This window comes from Zosterops lateralis, assembly GCF_965231275.1.
Source record: "Zosterops lateralis genome assembly, chromosome: 17".
NCBI lineage: Eukaryota > Metazoa > Chordata > Aves > Passeriformes > Zosteropidae > Zosterops > Zosterops lateralis.
The window spans coordinates 11,460,927-11,478,366 of NC_139777.1; the positions used below are offsets into that span (position 1 = coordinate 11,460,927).

Sequence of the window (17,440 nt, forward strand, 5' to 3'; positions counted from 1 at the left end):
ACAGCTCCCCAAAATTCTTCCCATGCACGAGCACACCCAGGATGCACACACACAGACATTCCTTCATGAAAAGCTGTATTTGTACAGATGCAGACTGACCTGCCTGAAGGAACATTGTTCTACAGAGAGGCTAAAATGTCTGTGTGAGGGCAAAAGTTGTTTTATGTTTATCAAAAAAATGACCATGAAAACCCAGTAGGGTCGCTGAGCCAGGCCTGCCACAGGACTGTGCTTTCCCAGAAAGTGTCTTCACAAGATGGAATGGCACATTCAGGATTTTACCTGGGACATGACTTCTAGTGACCAGCTGTCAGTCATGGTGATGGGCTGGGTTGGGTTAGCAGGGATTTTACTGTCCTTCTCTGAAGGTCTGAGCAGTGTTGGTCCAAAGACAGTGGCAAGATTATGTAAGGACATCTTGTTCACACTTTCCCTCTCAGCAACCCTGGGAGAAGAAGCAATAAACAAGGCAGACCTTCATAAATATCTGAGTTTTATAAATGAGAAATTGAGGCACAAAGTTTAAAAAAATTGCCTAAGGGTAGAAATGTCTGCAGCAGAAACACAAATAAAGCCCAGATTTCCTGGATTTTAATCCAGAATCTCAATCACAAGATGATCTTTCCTGTCTCCAGGGACAGTCTCTGGTATGTACAACATACTTACGCAAATCAACACATGGGGCAAACATTAAGCCAGCTTATTGCATTAATGTCAAATGCATGGCAATACTTTTTACAGTTACAACCATATTACAAAGGCATAGACAAAAACAGAAAGACAACTACAAAATGAACTGACTACTACTACAGTTAGGCAAAGTGCTGGAATTTGAAAAATAGATCATACTGGATTTCAGAGACCTTCTGAGACAGGGCTGCCTAGACCTTAAATATGGCCAAAGCTTCATGGTTTATACAAAAACCTTTCCTGGCCTTTGTATCCAGATGCAGGTGCAGTCTCAGTGACATTGCAGCAGGAATTTGCATTTGCCATAGATAAGCCCTGACTCTTTTGTTATTCCTTTCCTCCAGTTCTAATCCTTTTTCAGTATGAGTGGGAATGGAATTCAGGATTTACTGCCTCACTAAGTGAGTATGAGACAATAGTTATCTGATGAGCATTCACAGCAGATCAGCAAATACTTCTTCATTTATGTGATTCAGCAGGTATTTAAAGAAAAGGCTCCACTTTTCAAAATAGCCAGTGCTTTACACATTAAATGCATTTCTCAAGGAACCACTATTACCTTTTTAAATGGTCCAGTAGGAAAAGGAATGTCACAAGGTTGGGTTCTGGAAGTGATAGCAACAGATTCAACATACAGCTCTCCTTTGCAACAGGATCTGAAAGTGCTACAAGAGAGAGAATAAGACATCACCTCAGGCAGCAAGTGCAAAACTGACTGAGCCGTGTCCCAGAACAGCCAATAGGGATGGTCCCAAAAGGACTGACTACATCATCATAGGCTGGAAGGTCAGAGTTGCACATCAATACCCCACAGCATCTCGTTCTTTTATTTCATAAATTCATTAAGAATCCTTTTCTCTCAAGCAATTCAAGTGCTTTGAGGCTTTCAATCATTGATGTTTTTCTCTGCCTCAAGATAAGATGAGATACATATTCCTCTCCCCTCAAAAGGGGGCTTTCCTGAAGCCTGCCTGGGCAGTGAGTGTGCACAGCCCCAGCAGGCAGGCCTGGCACTCTGTCCTGATCCCATCCTTCAGAAACCTGGGCTTTTGCAGCTTGCAGAACAGCCTGGCAAGTGCCCATACTGCACCACGTGGGAAGGCAATGTCATTCTGAGCTCATTCCACTCCCCTCACAGCTTGCTGCAGGCTGTTGTCCAACACTACACGCAGGGTTTATGATGCTTTGAGAGCAGCCTCCATGACCAAGGGTTCCTCTGCTGCACCTACCGATGCCTTCAGCAAAGTTGGGGTACAGTTCGTCCGTGAAGAGCGGCTCCGGCAGCTCCCGGAAGTACAGCTTGAGGGTGCCTGCGATGGCATTGACGTCCATCTCACTCATCATCACTGACACATCCTTGTTGTCTGAAAGAGGAGAGAGGAGAGGAAGGGTAAAGGGGAACTGCTGGCCTTGCATTCCTTCTTTTTCTTGCTTTGGGTTTATCTTTTGTCTCTGCCCAAATAGCTGGGAGGTTTCCTGTTTACATTGCTCTGGATTAAATGAGCAACCTTCCAGCTCAGAAGTGCTGCACAAATGACTGCAAACACTTCATTGCTTTACATCAAGCCAAGGAACCTCATTCTCCCAGGGCCAGCTGTGCTGTGCCAGCGACCCCAGCCTGATCTGAACAAGCCCCTACTTGGCTGTATTTATATGCATTTCAACTTTTATTACTGACAGCAGTTGTTATTCCAATTCCCTGCCTCTAACAGCTTAGACTAAGAGATTCTGAGATTCTCTAACTCCCCACTGAGTGTAGCTAAGGCAATTCAGGGCTTACATTTCAGCTTTGTTATGTTAAGAACAACAAACCCACCACCTCTCCCTAAACTAAACACCAACCAGCATTGGTTTTATAAAGCAGTGTAAGTCAGCATTTAACAGAAATTAAAAAAGTTGTTTTTCAAATTGTGAAGGACCCTTACTTGCACTAGTGGAGATTCATCAATGGTTTTTGATAGCTCAGGGTGATTGAAAAGAAAACACAAGAAGGAAATTTCACAAAAAACTGAAGGAAAGTGCAAGGAGAGTGAATTTGGGTGCCTGGCACAGGTCTTGTGACTGGTGGAGCCTGGCTTGAACAGTTCTTGGACCATCACACGGAAGCTGGAAGTAGGGCAAAATTTCACTTTTTGTACCTCAGCAATTTGGAAGCATTTCACCTGCCTGATCTCAGGTGCCTTTTGGGACATACAGGCCACTCTTTTAAATGCAACACCAGTAAGGAGCCTTTTTCTGCTCAAGATCAAAGAGAGCTTTGCAAAGGTTACTCAAAGTCATCTAATTTTCTAATCCTGAGCATATCAGTCCACATGGAGTTAGGGAGAGAAGCCCTGACCATCCACCCCAGTTTCATAAATACCTCTCCTAGTTCTAAGGAACATTGGCTTTCACAAAACATTCTTTATTTTAAGGACTTCTGTTAATTTGGACACCTCACAACAGCGAAGAAATTATGACTTCTGATTGCTAATTTTTCCCCCCCAGAGGGGTGTCTGCCATTTACAAAAATTTGGCAAGGCAGGTAAAGCCATAATTTCATGTCTGGGAAGAATAAAAGAAACATGTTTTGGTACAAGGATCCATCCTGCTTTATGTCTTGGGTTATATCAATAAATAAAATATGCAGCCAGGGTTAAAATTATTTTCCTTGAGTGAGAACCTCTACTTCTTAATACTTCTTGGGCAACATAAGATTAAAAATAGCACAGCCACCTGACAGGGAGCTCAGGCAGGTTCTCACAGAGCAAAGGGAAAAGTCAGACACAAATACTTACTGACATCAAAGGCAGCTTTCAAAGCCTGGATGTCGGTGGCAACCCCGGAGACGCGGTAGATCCCCACCTCCTCCATCCCGCGCCGCTCGATCTCCTCCACGCACTGCCGCACGATGTACGGCACCTTCGACCTCTCCCTCCTGAGAAAGCCAGACACAGGAGGTCAGGGCAGCCCAGCCCTCTGTGCCTCCTCCCCAGCCAGCAAGGACAGCTACAGGCACCCCAACATTCCCCTGTGCAAACCTCTTCTGGAAAATGGGCTGCCAGGAAGTCTGAGCAGGCAGTCAGGACTGAGCTGAAAAACTCCTTTTAAAACTAGAGAGGGTTTTCTGACTGTCTCAGCCTGGCTCTGGCTGTTCTGCAGCTTCCCTGAGCACTTGAGCTCTTGGCCAGGTCCCAGTGCCCCTAGAGCCTGTGACTCTGCCCAGGTAATCAGAGGATTCCCAAACAGCCCTTGGATACATAGCAACTCTGTTGCTTTCAAACTGATGCAATTCCATGGGGAGGAAATACCACACTTCCCAAACCATACAACAGAACAAACAGGTTTCTGCTGGCAAATGATTCATGACAAAAGATCAGGGGTTAAAATAATACAATGGGATCCAAAGACCTTGAACATTTTTGATTATGGAGAGGAAACATCACTGTTCAGTGGCTCTGGAAATTTGTGACCATGTCAGCTAACTACAGAGAAGGCAAGGGCAAGGGGGATTTCCGGAATTCAGAGCAGTGCTAGGCTCTCAGTAAACAGCCTGTGTGCGTACTGGTTTTTATCTCTCAAAAAAATGAAGCTCAGAGATTGTAAAGCATCTCCTGTCTGCAGCAACATCTACACTCCTATACTAGTGGAGCAGGCTGGACTGCCACACCCCTCAGGGGGACACAGGCAGGTGCACCCCACAAGCCAGTTGTCTTCTTGACGCACAACGGGGACAAACGTGACCCATCAGCTCACTTGGTGACAATGGCAATCTTGACCCCAAACACGCCCGTCTGCTTGCGGGATGGCATCCTCTTCAGGCTGAACTCCCGGCTGGTGAACTTCACTGACAACTTCACTTCCACCTGAACCAAAGACAACAGCTGTTACTTTTTAAACATTTTTTTTTTCTTTTTTTTTTTTCATGCTGCAATGAAGAGCAAAGAAATAGAGCCCACAGGAGGTACAGAAGCAGAGCTAATTTCTGTTTGCCACACTTACCCCATTCATTGAGATGACTGTGCGCTGCCAATCTTTGTCCTGCAGTGCCTGCGGGTCCAGCTGGAAAACAGAAGTTATGAGCTAGGATCAGACTTCAGAGACACCAGCTAGCCTAGAAGGTTTCTGCAAGTGAGAAGAGCACGATCACTTTTACGTTGTTATTTCTTTTCCATAGGAAAATCCACACTCCAAAGTTTCCCTGGTTTCAGGGAAACCAGGTTTTGGATATTGTGCAGTTCTCTAAACAGGGCTAATGAGGGTTCATACACAGGGAAAACCCAGCAACATGAGAGCAGTGTCTGCTCAACAATCAAGGCAACCTCAGGGAGCACAACCAATGTTTGAATCTGCTGAGAAATCATGGAAAGTTGTCCTTCAACCAGCCTATTCCTTTTCATTTCTATTTGAGCATAGAGGCAGGAAAAACACCAGGCCCTGCTATTGCAAGCAATCATTAAACAGAAACAAGTTCCAATCTATCATTTTCAGCTTTGCTTTATCTTTTGAGAGGACAGTTGTGAGGCTGGGGAACTGCAGACTCAAGTGCTAGAATGTCACCCAGCAATTCCACTACTGCCTTGGGAGAGCCAAACACATCTGAAGGCCTCAGCTCCAGAGAAACTGGTAAGAGAGAGGAGGAGCTGTCTGCTTGGGGGCTTGATCAGCCATTGGAACCAGCCAAAGCAAGAATTCAGTGCCCCCTGAGACAGCTTTGTAACTCTTGAACACGGAGGCACAGTAAGACCAGGAGGAGGCAACTACAGCAAACTCTGCTTTGAGTTTACTGCTGTCAGCAAACAGACAGTCATAAGCAGAGCTGGTTCACAGCACAGCTCCCCCCTCTCACAGAGCCCCGTGCAGGGCCAGAGAGCTCTGGCAGAGGAGGGAAATGCTGGAACAATGGCAGCTGCAGGAAATTCTGGAAGAGCTTAGACACGGTCATGGTCGCATTTAGATCATCAACAGAGCAGCCCAGTGCTGCTGACAGCTACAGAGACAAGCCCCCCCATGCCCTTCCCCACTCCCCAAAGAAAGGCAAGCAGCAGAGAGTAAAGTCCCTCCCTGCTTCCTCCCACTGCAGAGACCCCAAGCAGCAGCAGAAGCAGCGAGGCCAACCTTGTCCCTGCGCACTCTGTTACGAACGTGGGCCCACAGCGGGATGCTGCCAGCACACAAACGCTTCCCTGGGGAACCGGACCGGCTCCTGTAGGTGCAACGCCGGCAGAAACTGCTGAAGAGCCCTTGCAAGGAATTGTCAGTAACCAGCAGCTCCCACATTTTGGGACTGTGCAAAGGTCCAGGAGGCCAATGGGCAGCAGTGCTTGACTTCAGTGCCTCAGCGACCCCAAACACAGGACTGCTGGCCAAGGGGGTTCGCTTTTAACTGCGGCAGAGCAGATCCGCCCCCGCCTGTGGGGCTGGCCAAGGGCCCCACGGGCTGGACAGCTTCTGGGCTGTTCTACCCTCAACTTCCGTGCTGGAAGTTTGATTTCTTTCAACAACTGAATTCTTTCCCAGAATCAAGAGGAAACCATTTCTGAAGTGTCTGGTTTCCTATGAGGAGCAACCATGCTAAGTATTCCTGAAAGCTTGATCTCCAGCTCTCAAGAGTCATCTGGTTAAGCTGCCAAAATGACTCTGCTGAGGGACACAGTCACAGCCAATCCTCTTGATGGGAACCAGTTTTCCATGTGCTTTTAGAATGGAGTCACTAAGGGTATTATTTATAGCAGGGAGCTATATTATTTATAGCTTAAGACTAAAGGGGAAAGAGGGTTTGAATATTTGCCAATACTGTAAAGGAAGAGTCCAGTTACAGTTTATTTAAGCTAACAGGTATTACTGTGTATGTCTCAGTAATGACCAGGGAATTCCTGCCATTGCACGAAATAAAAGCAAGTAAATAGCTGTTAAAAAAACCGAGCCAAACACCATCCTATTCTGTTTCAAGAGTGACTTTGACACTGCCGCAAAGGACAAGCAGAAGCTGAGTGCTGAGGCTGAGAACTCGCAAAGGCTTTTCCTTGCTGGAGCTGAGAGCTCACAGAGACTCTTCATAACTGGATAACTGCTGGGGCTGAGCCAGGACTACGAGTAAACCTCCGTGTACCTGCTGCTGCCTCTTGCTCCCTTGTTTCTGAATTCTCCTGCAGAGCTGGCAGGACCCTGCACCCCCTCCTACTGTTTGACTCCTGCTGGAGAATGTCTCATACTGAATGGGGACAGCCAGGGAGAGCAGGCACCAGGGCTGGCTGACCCAGCCAACCCTGCATGAATCACTGGCAATAACAACAGCAATTAAGGGGAAAAAAACACCAAACTCCTCCAAGGTGCTTTTTAAATAACAAAGCAAAATGATGGAAGCTATTAAAAGAGCAAAGCTTGAATAAACTCTCAGCAACACTGAGTGAGACAGGAAGATCAGGTCTAACAGTCTGATAAGTCACAGTAGGACATAACAGAGTCAACAGGAAACCAAGAACTGTCACTGGGACTTCAATCAAGTTTCAGTCGTGGTCCCAGCTGATGATTGACCTCCTGAGGCCAGCAAGAGCAACAGAGGGAAAAGGCAGCTGGAGCAGGCAGGGAGAGAGCACACTGAGGACAATGAGCTAGTGACAGTGATGCTCCAACACAGAGGACAAATGGGGCCATGCTGTCTTGTGGCCTGATTTGGAGATCAGTGACCTGAAAGAAGGAACACTGAGTAGAAGAATGCAATCCACGGCCAGCATGGCAAAGGGAGGCAGCTCTGGGCAAGCTGTGCCAGCTCAAGCAGGGTAGGCACTGTGCAACTGCTGCCTCTGCATTTGACAGTGGAATTTACTGCTCTACACAGTTCCTCCAAACAGTTGCTTGATTTGAGTGACCTGCCCCATCTCCACTGAAGCAGAGCCACACTGTTGTTTCCATGCTCTGTGCAAATAGGACAGACCTGCTAAAAGCCTCACAGACCTCCTAAAAGCCTCACAGACCGTATCACTTGGGGGCTTGTTTGCACAGTCCCCACCAAAAGCTCATGCTGAACAGGAAAATACAAACCAACCCCTCTGTCTGTTTGCTGCTCCCTCCAGGCCCCTTGTGGCCTTTGGTATTTGCAGTGGCAAGCAACAGCCCCAAATTCACTAATGAATCAAGCCAATACCTCTCTGTATCCTGCCCAAAACACACAGAACAAAGCAGCTCGGCACCACAGGGGTTTCTGAGTGCAGGTCTCTGGCCTGTGTAGCTCAGCACTGAATTCAGATAGGGCACAGCAGTGTGGTGAGAACCTGGAAAAAGGCAAACTGGGGATGCTGCTCTGGCAAATGCAAGCCAGGCACTAGGAAGGGTGTCTATGCTCTGCCCTGGGAAACCACCACACAGAGCTTGATCATGAGTTATTTTTCCCCAGAGAGAAAAGAAAACATGCAGAAGGAGGGAAAAACAAATAAGCCTCAGTGGAAATGAAAGAGCATGGACTGTAGAACATTAAGGTTTCTGTGTTTTATATATTTATTCACATTACTTCATCCCTTTATTAAATTTCCCAAGCAACTTTACACTCCATCAATTTTGAATTGTAACTGATGTGACATACATGTTGTTAGAGTCTCACTGCTGCTGGGAGCTCCCAGTCCTGCCATAACCCCATTCTTCTCACAGCTCCCCACTGACAGGTTAATCTTTCCCACCATCACCTTTTAGCTATGACCCATTGCCTTCCTCATTTCCCCCCTATTTTCACTGCTGGGTCAATGTTCTGCTTCAGCAAACTGTTCAAACAAGCTTGAGCGAGTCAAAGGTTTCCAAGTTAACACTTGGGAGGTACAGCATGGGACAATCTGGTTTACATGGAAAACAACTTCATGCCTGAAATAGCCATGGGCACTGCTATGAGACATCCCAGATAATTAAGATAAGAGTGATAGTTTTGCAAGGCAACAGAGGAATGGTGCTGCTCCACAGAATGAGTGATCTAAGGTCACATCCTCCCTGATTTTCCAGCCCTGCCGTGAAGGAGAAGGAAATATTTAGCTTGAGTTGATCATGCAGAAAAAGAAAACAGCAAAGGAAATGGCATTTCTAGGAGGCACCAGTGGGAGGAGCTGGATCACAGGGTGAAGGATCCCTTCAATCACACTCTGTTCCCAAGGCACAGGCTGGTCCTGCTGACAAATGTGCGCACTTAGGTACAGTCTCAATGCCAAGCAAAAGGCTGCTACACTCCAGATGTGGAGGGGGATGTGTCTGCCACGTGAAGTGCAAAATTCAAGGAGCCAAAGGGCCAGCCAAGTGCCAAAGGTGGACTGCAAGGTAACAACAGAAAGAAAAGCCCAGGGTGCTCACAGTGAGAGGGGCTTATGCCCCCAGCTGAACTAAGCCTCACATTTCCTCCCATCATGTCATGTCCATTCCATCCTCCTCCAGCTCCCTCAGTAATTCCAGTTTCATAGCGTACCCCGGAACAGCATTTCTCATCCCTGAGGTGCACCAGAAGCCCCCAGCCATGTGTGCCAGTCAGTTCACCCAGCACTGCTGTGCCCAGGTCTGCTGAGGACTTCACTTCTACATTTACAGGAGGTTCTTCCACACTAAAAACTCATGGGTTTATGTTTCTGAGATTAAAAAAACTTGCAGACTGGCAGGAAAGAAGCAGCTTTTGCATCTGGCTATAAAGACAGGCAAATAAAATATTCCATAGGAAAAGAAAATATGAGCAATTGGAGCTATTTAAATTGCTGCCCATTCCTGGAAACTTGTGACTACATGGACCAATTTCCAGCCTTCCTTCCTTCACTGCCATAATGTAACGGAGAGATTTGATAAACATTTTTACAGCCAAAACAGTCCTCGTCTCCTTGATTGTCTTCATCACTGAGGCTCAGTATTTGGTGAGTCAGAATTCCCAGTAGTGGGAAGTCGCATATTTACAATAATACACGGCTTAACAATACACTGCAATTTAGCCAACAGAGAAACTTCTCTGCTTTTATCAACGGGAGGATGCAGGCACGACTTTGCATTCCCAGAGTTTTTAACTAAAGGGAATTTATGAAAAAATCCTCACCCAACTTCACAGACCTTGCCTTTAGACAGACAGACTTGGGCTGAATAATGACAGTGCAACAACAAACCAGAAAGCCCAGGATAAACTACAAACTATAAGGTAAATAAAATTTTATATAAAACCACCTGAGAGAACACAGCCAACCTTCAGCCACAGGCTGTCATCAGATTTTGTTGCATTATTATGGTTTCTTAATAGAGAAATGGTGTTTACTTCAAAAATAGAACTAAATCAAAACCTTTAATAATTTTTATCAATCCAAAATCTTACCAGACTATCATATGACTTATCTTTGACTCAATAGAGTTTGAAATTCATGATGGGACAGAAATCACTGAAAATTAAGAGGTTATTCTGGCAATTGATCAAGTTTCTTTATAAATTATAAAGGAGATTTACAGAAAGCAAGAGAACTTTTGCATGTGCCTTTTATGATACAACAGAATGCAACATCTGTACATTAATTAAAAACATTTTAACTGATTTTTTAACCTTCCCACTGTTTAGGTTTCTGTAAAAGAATCAAGATGCAATTAATATTTAATTGCCATCAAAAAGTATTTTTATTTTTACAGAATGTTCAATTGCTGTGCATAAAAATGCCCACAGCTATGAGAAGGAAAAAAAACCGCCAAAAATTTAAAAGATTTCATTTGTGTTTTTTCATCTTTTTATGTAAAATATTTGTAGAATTTAGTGGGTCAGTGATTTCAGGGTTCTCTGTTACGAGCACACAAATCTCCAGGGCATTTCAGGGCTGGAAATTCACTCTTTTGTAGTTGCTCAGCTCCATGGAAAATAGCCTTTGTTAGCTGAAGGGACACAGGGATTTCTGCTCAGCAGAGACACACATACAGGAGACACCCTGCGCTGGCATTTATTGGCTGCACATGAGCTCCCTCCCAAATCCCACCCTGCATCTGAGACAAAAGCTCTCCCTGAAAACAGGAGAGAGGGAAGAGGCCTGATCAAAGTCATTTAGGGAATGAACCCTGCCAGAGCCAAGGTGGGATGTGATCCCACAGGCCACCCTCAGCCCCAGCTGCTTCTGCAATCCCACAAATGGCCTTGGCCTGCATGGCCATGGCTCCAGTGCCAGGGAAAGCTGTCATCCACAGGGACATGGACAGCCAGACCTAAATGGAGGGGAACTGGGGAGAGCTTTAAACATGCCAGAAAGGAAAAGGTATCTGGGCAGGGTCTCTGTTCTGTTCAACAGCCTCAGAGCAGGCATCTAAACACCCTCCTAAAGCTGTGGACAGACAGTGCAACAAACTGGAACAAGAGTGGGGACATGTTCCCCATGTTTTCCTCCACACATGGGCTGATTTCTCCTACATCCATCTTTAGTGCTCCATCACACAGCAGCTCCCCAAGAGCAGCAGCTCTTTGCCATCATCACCTCCCCCACTGTACTCGACATCTGCCACACAAATGTCCCAGGCCAGTTCTCAGCAGCGGAAATGTTCCTCAGATGCTGCTCTGCTGTCATGGACACCACGCTCTGGGCATGGCAGTCACTAGGACAGCCAGGCTGTCCCAGGGCTGGCCAACACATCCATCAACTCCCAACACACACAGATGGCAGCCCTTCTGCACATGATTTACAGAGTGGAGAGAATATTCCAGCATCCTCCTGTCACAAATAAAGCATCCTCACCAGTGCCCAGGGGCAGTGCAGTTCCTATACACTGGTGAGGAAGTTTTGAAGTGAATGGGCAAATGAGAGATCAAAACAAGCAGCTGTTTCATAAGGGAGCTGGAGCAGGCATAGGGCACAAAGCAAGAGGGACAAAGCTGCTGACTCCCTGCCTGTGAAGCACACTGTGTACCTCACTATCAGAGGGAAAAATCTTCAATGCTGAGACAACCAGAAGACAGAAAAAACTCTCTGTGGTGAACTCCAGGTTTCAAAAGTCCTGTGATGTTTTGCAGTAAGGGAATCAGGAATGAGTTGAGCACAGTCTTACCTGGATCTGTCCTTTCCCCATTATGCGGTCTGTGCTCTCTCCATCCTCTTTGGTGAGCTTGGTTTTGTTGTAGCACTTTTCATAGCAGAGAATTCGCAGTGTCTGTGAGCCCTCCAGCTCAATCTCAAACTCCTGCAGGGCACCAGGAAAGAAAAGAACAATGGCTGCATCACAACAGGACACCAGTTTCAGAATAATCAATAGTCTCCTTAATACCCATCACAAGAACACTTAAGGACTGGCCAAAACCTCCTCCCTACTGGAACTGGTCTAGAAATAAGCTGAAACTGTATTTTGTATCTATAAGGGGTCAAACTGGAGACTGAGATGGTTCACTCCTTAGTCAGGTTTCACAGGTCTCAGCAAAGCATTACTCAGACACAAATTTGCTCACCTTCCTTGTAAGAAATTTTGCTCAGCCAGCAGGATTGAGTTGGCTGTAAACAGGCAAAATGTCTTCAGCGAATTCTCCCCCTCTCAACAAATAAACAAAACCATTTCCTTCAACATATTTTTACTTATATTTACTTTACAATTTTAAAAAAAATATCAAGCATGCATCTGTTAAAAAATTAAATACTGGACAAGACTCGTTTGTGTCAAATTGTTTGTTTAACTACAGCCAACCCAAGAGAAAATCTTCTGCAAGCCCTGACAGCCAAATGAACCTGGCAGAAAAGTGTTTTCTGAGAAGCAGCACATGCAGCACCAATGCTGAGCATGCAGCCGCCTCTTCCATTGTCAGGTCTTCTGGCCATCATGAGCCGATGTTTGGTGCATGGAACAAGTCACACCAAGAAATATCAAACCTACCTCGTTCCAGTTGGGCTCCGTGGTGTCTCTGTAAACTCTAGTTTTGGCCTTGTTCACAAAATACCCAAAAGAATCCACCTCTAACGTGCAGTACAAATCTGAGGAGGGGAGACAGGGACAAAAACTTTAAAAAAATATCTAGAATCTCCTAAGGTGCATTAATCACTTGCACAGGGTGCTTCCATTTCCATCATCTCTGTATTAGTACCAGAAACACCATCTCATACAAATCTATCACCTTGATCAGCCCAGCTGCCTTTAAGAAGCTCTGTCACCTTTTTTGATCCTTGTGTCAAGTCATTCCCCTGAATTTTAACACCACTTTGTTCCCAACAAAAATTCTGGATGCCAGAGAACACCTTCCATTCTTTCATTGTAAAACAAAATACAGCTGAAGGAATTCAGGGTAAGGGCTGACTTGTTTCTAGAACAGCTGGGTTATCAGCAAACACTGCTTAAAAACCTCAGACTAGGCCTAAAAATAAATGCTGTGTGCTCAATCCTTGATGGTAATCTTTTTGGGAGTTAAGAGTAGGAACTTCCAGTTCCCTAAAACACCTCTCCTCCTCACCACCATCATAAATGCTGCAATCCACACCCAGCTGTCCCAGCGCATGGCTTATCTAACCTCTATCAGTATCTCTTGTGTGTCCTAGAACTGCAACTCACTTGAGCTTTGCTTGAATCCCGTGGCAGAGTGGACAATGACGTTCAGGAACCCATAGAGACCTGGGGATTCGTCATCTGTACAAAAGACCCAAGGGATCCTGTTACATTCACAGTGGAGCCAAGAGTGAGAGTGATGAGACTGATATTACACAGGTAATGAGCAAAGGGTGAACTGTCACTGTCCCCAAGGATGACAGGAGCACATAACTACCACTTCAGCAAGACAGGAGACTGTTCCACAGCTGGCACCTGTAATACCTTCTGCCACTGGGGGGCTCTTACAGTGACAGTTCTAGGATCAGCAAGACAGCATGGAAGAAATTCAAGGGAGATAAAGTAAATTATAGAGGCTAAGTGTACACTAGCAGATTAAATAGGATTTTAGGATGGTCCCTGACACAATTTTGGCCAACTAGTGTTGTTCCAAAGGATTCTCAGACATAGCTCAAAGCTGTCCCAGGCTAGGACTCCACCAGCACTCTGATACCTTGCACAACAGCTGCATGCAATTATAATAGTTAGTTGATTAATGTATACTGGAGGATGCCTGCAAACTGTAACCAAAGGGAATAGTAAGAGCAGTTCTAGGGGAAAGCATAACATCACGCAGGGGAAGAGTTTCACTGCAGCTGCACCATGTGGAAGCAGAACCCGAAGGTCTTACCTTCCTTATTGATAGTGAGGGGAATGTTGTGGACTGTCTGAAGCTTCACACAGGAGTTTGTCAGCATCTGGAGCTCCACTGATGTGAGTGAGAAGCTTTTAAAGCCTGCCATGGAGATGGAAAGAGGGAGGAGTAAAAATTCCAAGGAGAGGCTGGATACATGACCCCTCATCCTGGACACATATGGGTAGTGCTCCCTGGGCACTGCTCAGCAGCAGCACTGAGGTGCTCAGGGCAGTACTGCTGCTGCTGCAGCCCAGCTCTGCTGGAGGCATATTTAGCTACTCCTCCAAGTAAAGTCTCAGAATGGTTCACAGGAAATAGAGGGGTTCTTAGTTCCTTGCAAAGCCAAAACCACCATGCCATAAAAGTAACTAAATTTCTTTTGAATGGAGCTGGGGAAAAGGGTGCTGCTCTTCCCTCTCTGTGGAATTGCACTGAGCTCTGATCTCTAGGGTTAATGGGAGAATCTCTACACACATTTATTTACTAAGTGCTCTCTCTACACATTCCTCACACGTTGCTACAGCAGAAGTTCCCCAAACAGCCTCAGACAGGAGACATCCATATTGCCCTGTGGATTTCAAAGCAGATCTCCGTTTTGGCAGGGTTTGTCCCACACCTCATCCTCTGGAGCCCTGCTCTCCTAAGATCACAGTATTTGTACCAATGACAGCTGAGGGATACTCACATTTCTTCTGCTGCTCCCGGATATTCTCCCTCCACTCTGCCCTTTCATAGTCCGATGAAATGAGGAATGTGTAACTCTACCCAGGAACACAGAAGACAACAGGGGATGCATTAGTCTGATGCACTGCTGAGGGCAAGGCCTGCTCCCACCCTCCCCTAGTGCAAATGGCTGGACAGATGATTCTGCTGGTACTCCTGCCATTTATCCTGCATCACATCCCTGTCAAGACTGGGCTCTGCCAACGTGCCTATGGTACAACACAGACAGTGAGGGCTCACAGAGCCCCACCCTGCCAAGGGCAGCTGTGGCCCTGCAGCAGCTCCCATGGCAGCATCTGCTGTCCCTCACAACAGGCATTCTGCAGCAGGAATGCCAAAAGCCTTCAGCACAGGCCTAGACACTGATGAAGCAGTGACAATCAGGAAGCAGTGACCAGCTGATGGATTTTCATTGAGCAGTAACACAGTCCTGTGAGACTCCTTTGCCATGTGCACGGAAAGGTCACAGTGAGAGGTTACAGCACTGCCAGAGCAGGGATGGCAGAGGATGACTCTGGCAGGGGCAGCTGCAGCCCTGAGGACACTGCCCTGAATGTGCCAAGCCTTGAAGCCACAGGGCAGTCTAGAGGGAAGCTGCTGCAGAGCTGGATTTCAGGTAAAGAGCTGTTCCTATTGCTGCACCAGGACTGGTGCTGAGACAGGGGATTCACTTCCTGGTTATTTCTTAAATACCACTATTGTATGGAAATTAATCACAGTCTTATATATAATCATAACCTTTGGCACAGCTGAGGTGTGAGGTGTCTGCTGCTTGGACAGTGCTTTGAGGAGACACAGGAGAGGGCACAAAGCCCTCCCTGTGGAGGAACAGGTGCAGTCACAGACACAGCCTCAGGCTCTGTGGCCCTGGAGGTGACGGGTGCTCTCACCTTGCCGTTGCGGTTGTGAACACGGAAGGCCATGTTGGGAGACATCAGCAGGAGGAGGGATTCCTGCTCCGAGAGCTTCTTTTTCAACCTCTCAATGACCTTGCTGCCTTTATTGGCCCTCTGAAGGGTGTAGGAGAGAGGGAGACAGAGGACATGTTATTCTCCAAATTCTGCCCCCATTTACACTAACTGCTATTTTGAAATCCACAGTCTCTACCCTCCAGTAGGTAAATGGCCCCAGAGCAGAAAAAATGCTGCCAATAGGATCCACAGGACTCCCAGCTGCCCAGAAAGGTGTTATTTGCAGAATCTCTACACTTAGACTGGGCTCTGTTTCCCAGTTCCAGCTGTCCCAGCTGAAGTGCAGAGGTGTGTGGCCGCTATCCCTGCTGTACCCTGTATTCTCCATTCCAGAGGCTGCATGTTACTGGGCAGCCATAGCACTGCCAGGTCCCCCAAGTGTCCCTAACTAAGGAGGCTCTAAGGAACTCCTGCAGAAGCCACCAAGTGATCCATTTTCATCAGAGGTCTGCTAAAAATACAGTTTTTCCTGGAAAAAATCCAGTCCCAAACCCAGCCATATGTATTGTTTAGCACTGATGCACCAAAGCACACATCTTAGACACCTGCAGCTGGTGAGTAAAAGGCTTCCACAAAGTGCTCTTCCTAATATCTTACTTTTTCCAGGAAGCCTTTAAAAGCCAGCCAGGGCTGATAGGCAGAAGTGTGTTCTTTGGAAACCTGGGGAATGACCTTCCCACAGCATGAACAATGTTATTCATATCCTGCTCTACACACCACCAGTGTTCAAACTCTTCTTTCTCTTTTAGGCTCCAGGAAGGTTTGGGATACAACAGCTCTCAGAAAACTATCTTGCAAGCAAAGAAAACCCTGGGCCAGAGACACCATGCCCATATCTGACTGTCCAGTCTGCATAATTGCTGTTTTCTATACATTTGCTGCTGTTTTGACATCAGTGAAATAGGAAAAAGCTTCAAAGGCATAACTGAGCCTGCTAAAATTCAAGAGTGTTTGGCTCCTGACCAAAATCACTGGCAGGATCATAATTTAACAGCCAGAAACTGGCAAATAACACTCCCAGTCCTTCTCACGTCTGCAGCAGAAGATCCCTGCCCCCCATATGGATGCTCAGAGGTGGTTTTGCTGAATAGAGGAGCTGCTGGGTACAACCACAGGGTTTTTTTGTCTCTGCCTCCTCACAGGGCAGCATCACTCAGGCTGTGCACTCAGATGAGCAAAGCACCTGGCTATCACAAGCCCCTGCTGAACAGTCTGTTGCAGCCTGGCTCCCCACACTGAGCAGCCCTGGGAGAGCTGCCACCAGCACCTCCCCTGAGCACAGACCCTGTGTCTGCATTGTCATGGAGAGCTCAACTCCTTTACCTTTTCCCGCTGGATGTCGTTCTTGATCTGGGATATCTTGATCTTCATGGCATCCAGCTCCTCATCAGGTACCAGGGGGATATTGGGCACTGCCTCAGACTCATCCACCATTTGGAAACTGAGGTCAGTGAGCGGGATGTACCACTTGCAGTCATATTGTTGGCTTTTTCTGAAAGGCAATAGGTCCAAACCTTTTACTACTACTGGTGTTTGACAACGCCCAGTCCTTCCCACAAGTTCTTCCCTGCTATAGTGCAGAAGATACAGATACCAGCCCAACTTTACTGTGATTCCCATATGGAAAAAGTCTGGCAACAGGCTGCTTTTCAGTAAGACAGCCTAGCAGGGCCAGTAGCTGGTACAGCACATAAAAAGGCAACTCATTTTGTTATCTAGTTCTTTCCATCCTAAGAAACCACATCCATCTGCTGCAGACAATTCTGGTCCTGTGTGCTCTCTCTTTGAAGTCTCTGGTGTGGCAAAGTGCTAAAGCTGTGCCACACCTGTGACCTGGTGGCCCCCTGGGATCTGAACCTGGGTCTCTCCTGCCCAAGCTGGGGCCAAGGTGGGGCAGGTGAGC

General features: G+C 46.7%; 1 protein-coding gene across 1 annotated transcript in view; it reads right to left on the minus strand.

Moving 5' to 3' along the window:
• BCR (BCR activator of RhoGEF and GTPase) overlaps positions 1-17,440 on the minus strand; it is a 98,092-nt gene that overhangs the window by 7,695 nt on the left and 72,957 nt on the right. Inside the window, exons 10-22 of the mRNA XM_083873842.1 lie at positions 16,861-17,029; positions 15,457-15,576; positions 14,529-14,604; positions 13,838-13,942; positions 13,174-13,248; positions 12,505-12,602; positions 11,692-11,823; positions 4,672-4,731; positions 4,426-4,535; positions 3,468-3,607; positions 1,920-2,054; positions 1,250-1,355; positions 283-445 (exon numbers count right to left, since the gene is read on the minus strand). Of these exons, the coding sequence (XP_083729968.1) occupies positions 283-445; positions 1,250-1,355; positions 1,920-2,054; positions 3,468-3,607; positions 4,426-4,535; positions 4,672-4,731; positions 11,692-11,823; positions 12,505-12,602; positions 13,174-13,248; positions 13,838-13,942; positions 14,529-14,604; positions 15,457-15,576; positions 16,861-17,029 (1,489 nt within the window). The remainder of the gene's footprint in view (positions 1-282; positions 446-1,249; positions 1,356-1,919; positions 2,055-3,467; positions 3,608-4,425; positions 4,536-4,671; positions 4,732-11,691; positions 11,824-12,504; positions 12,603-13,173; positions 13,249-13,837; positions 13,943-14,528; positions 14,605-15,456; positions 15,577-16,860; positions 17,030-17,440) is intronic.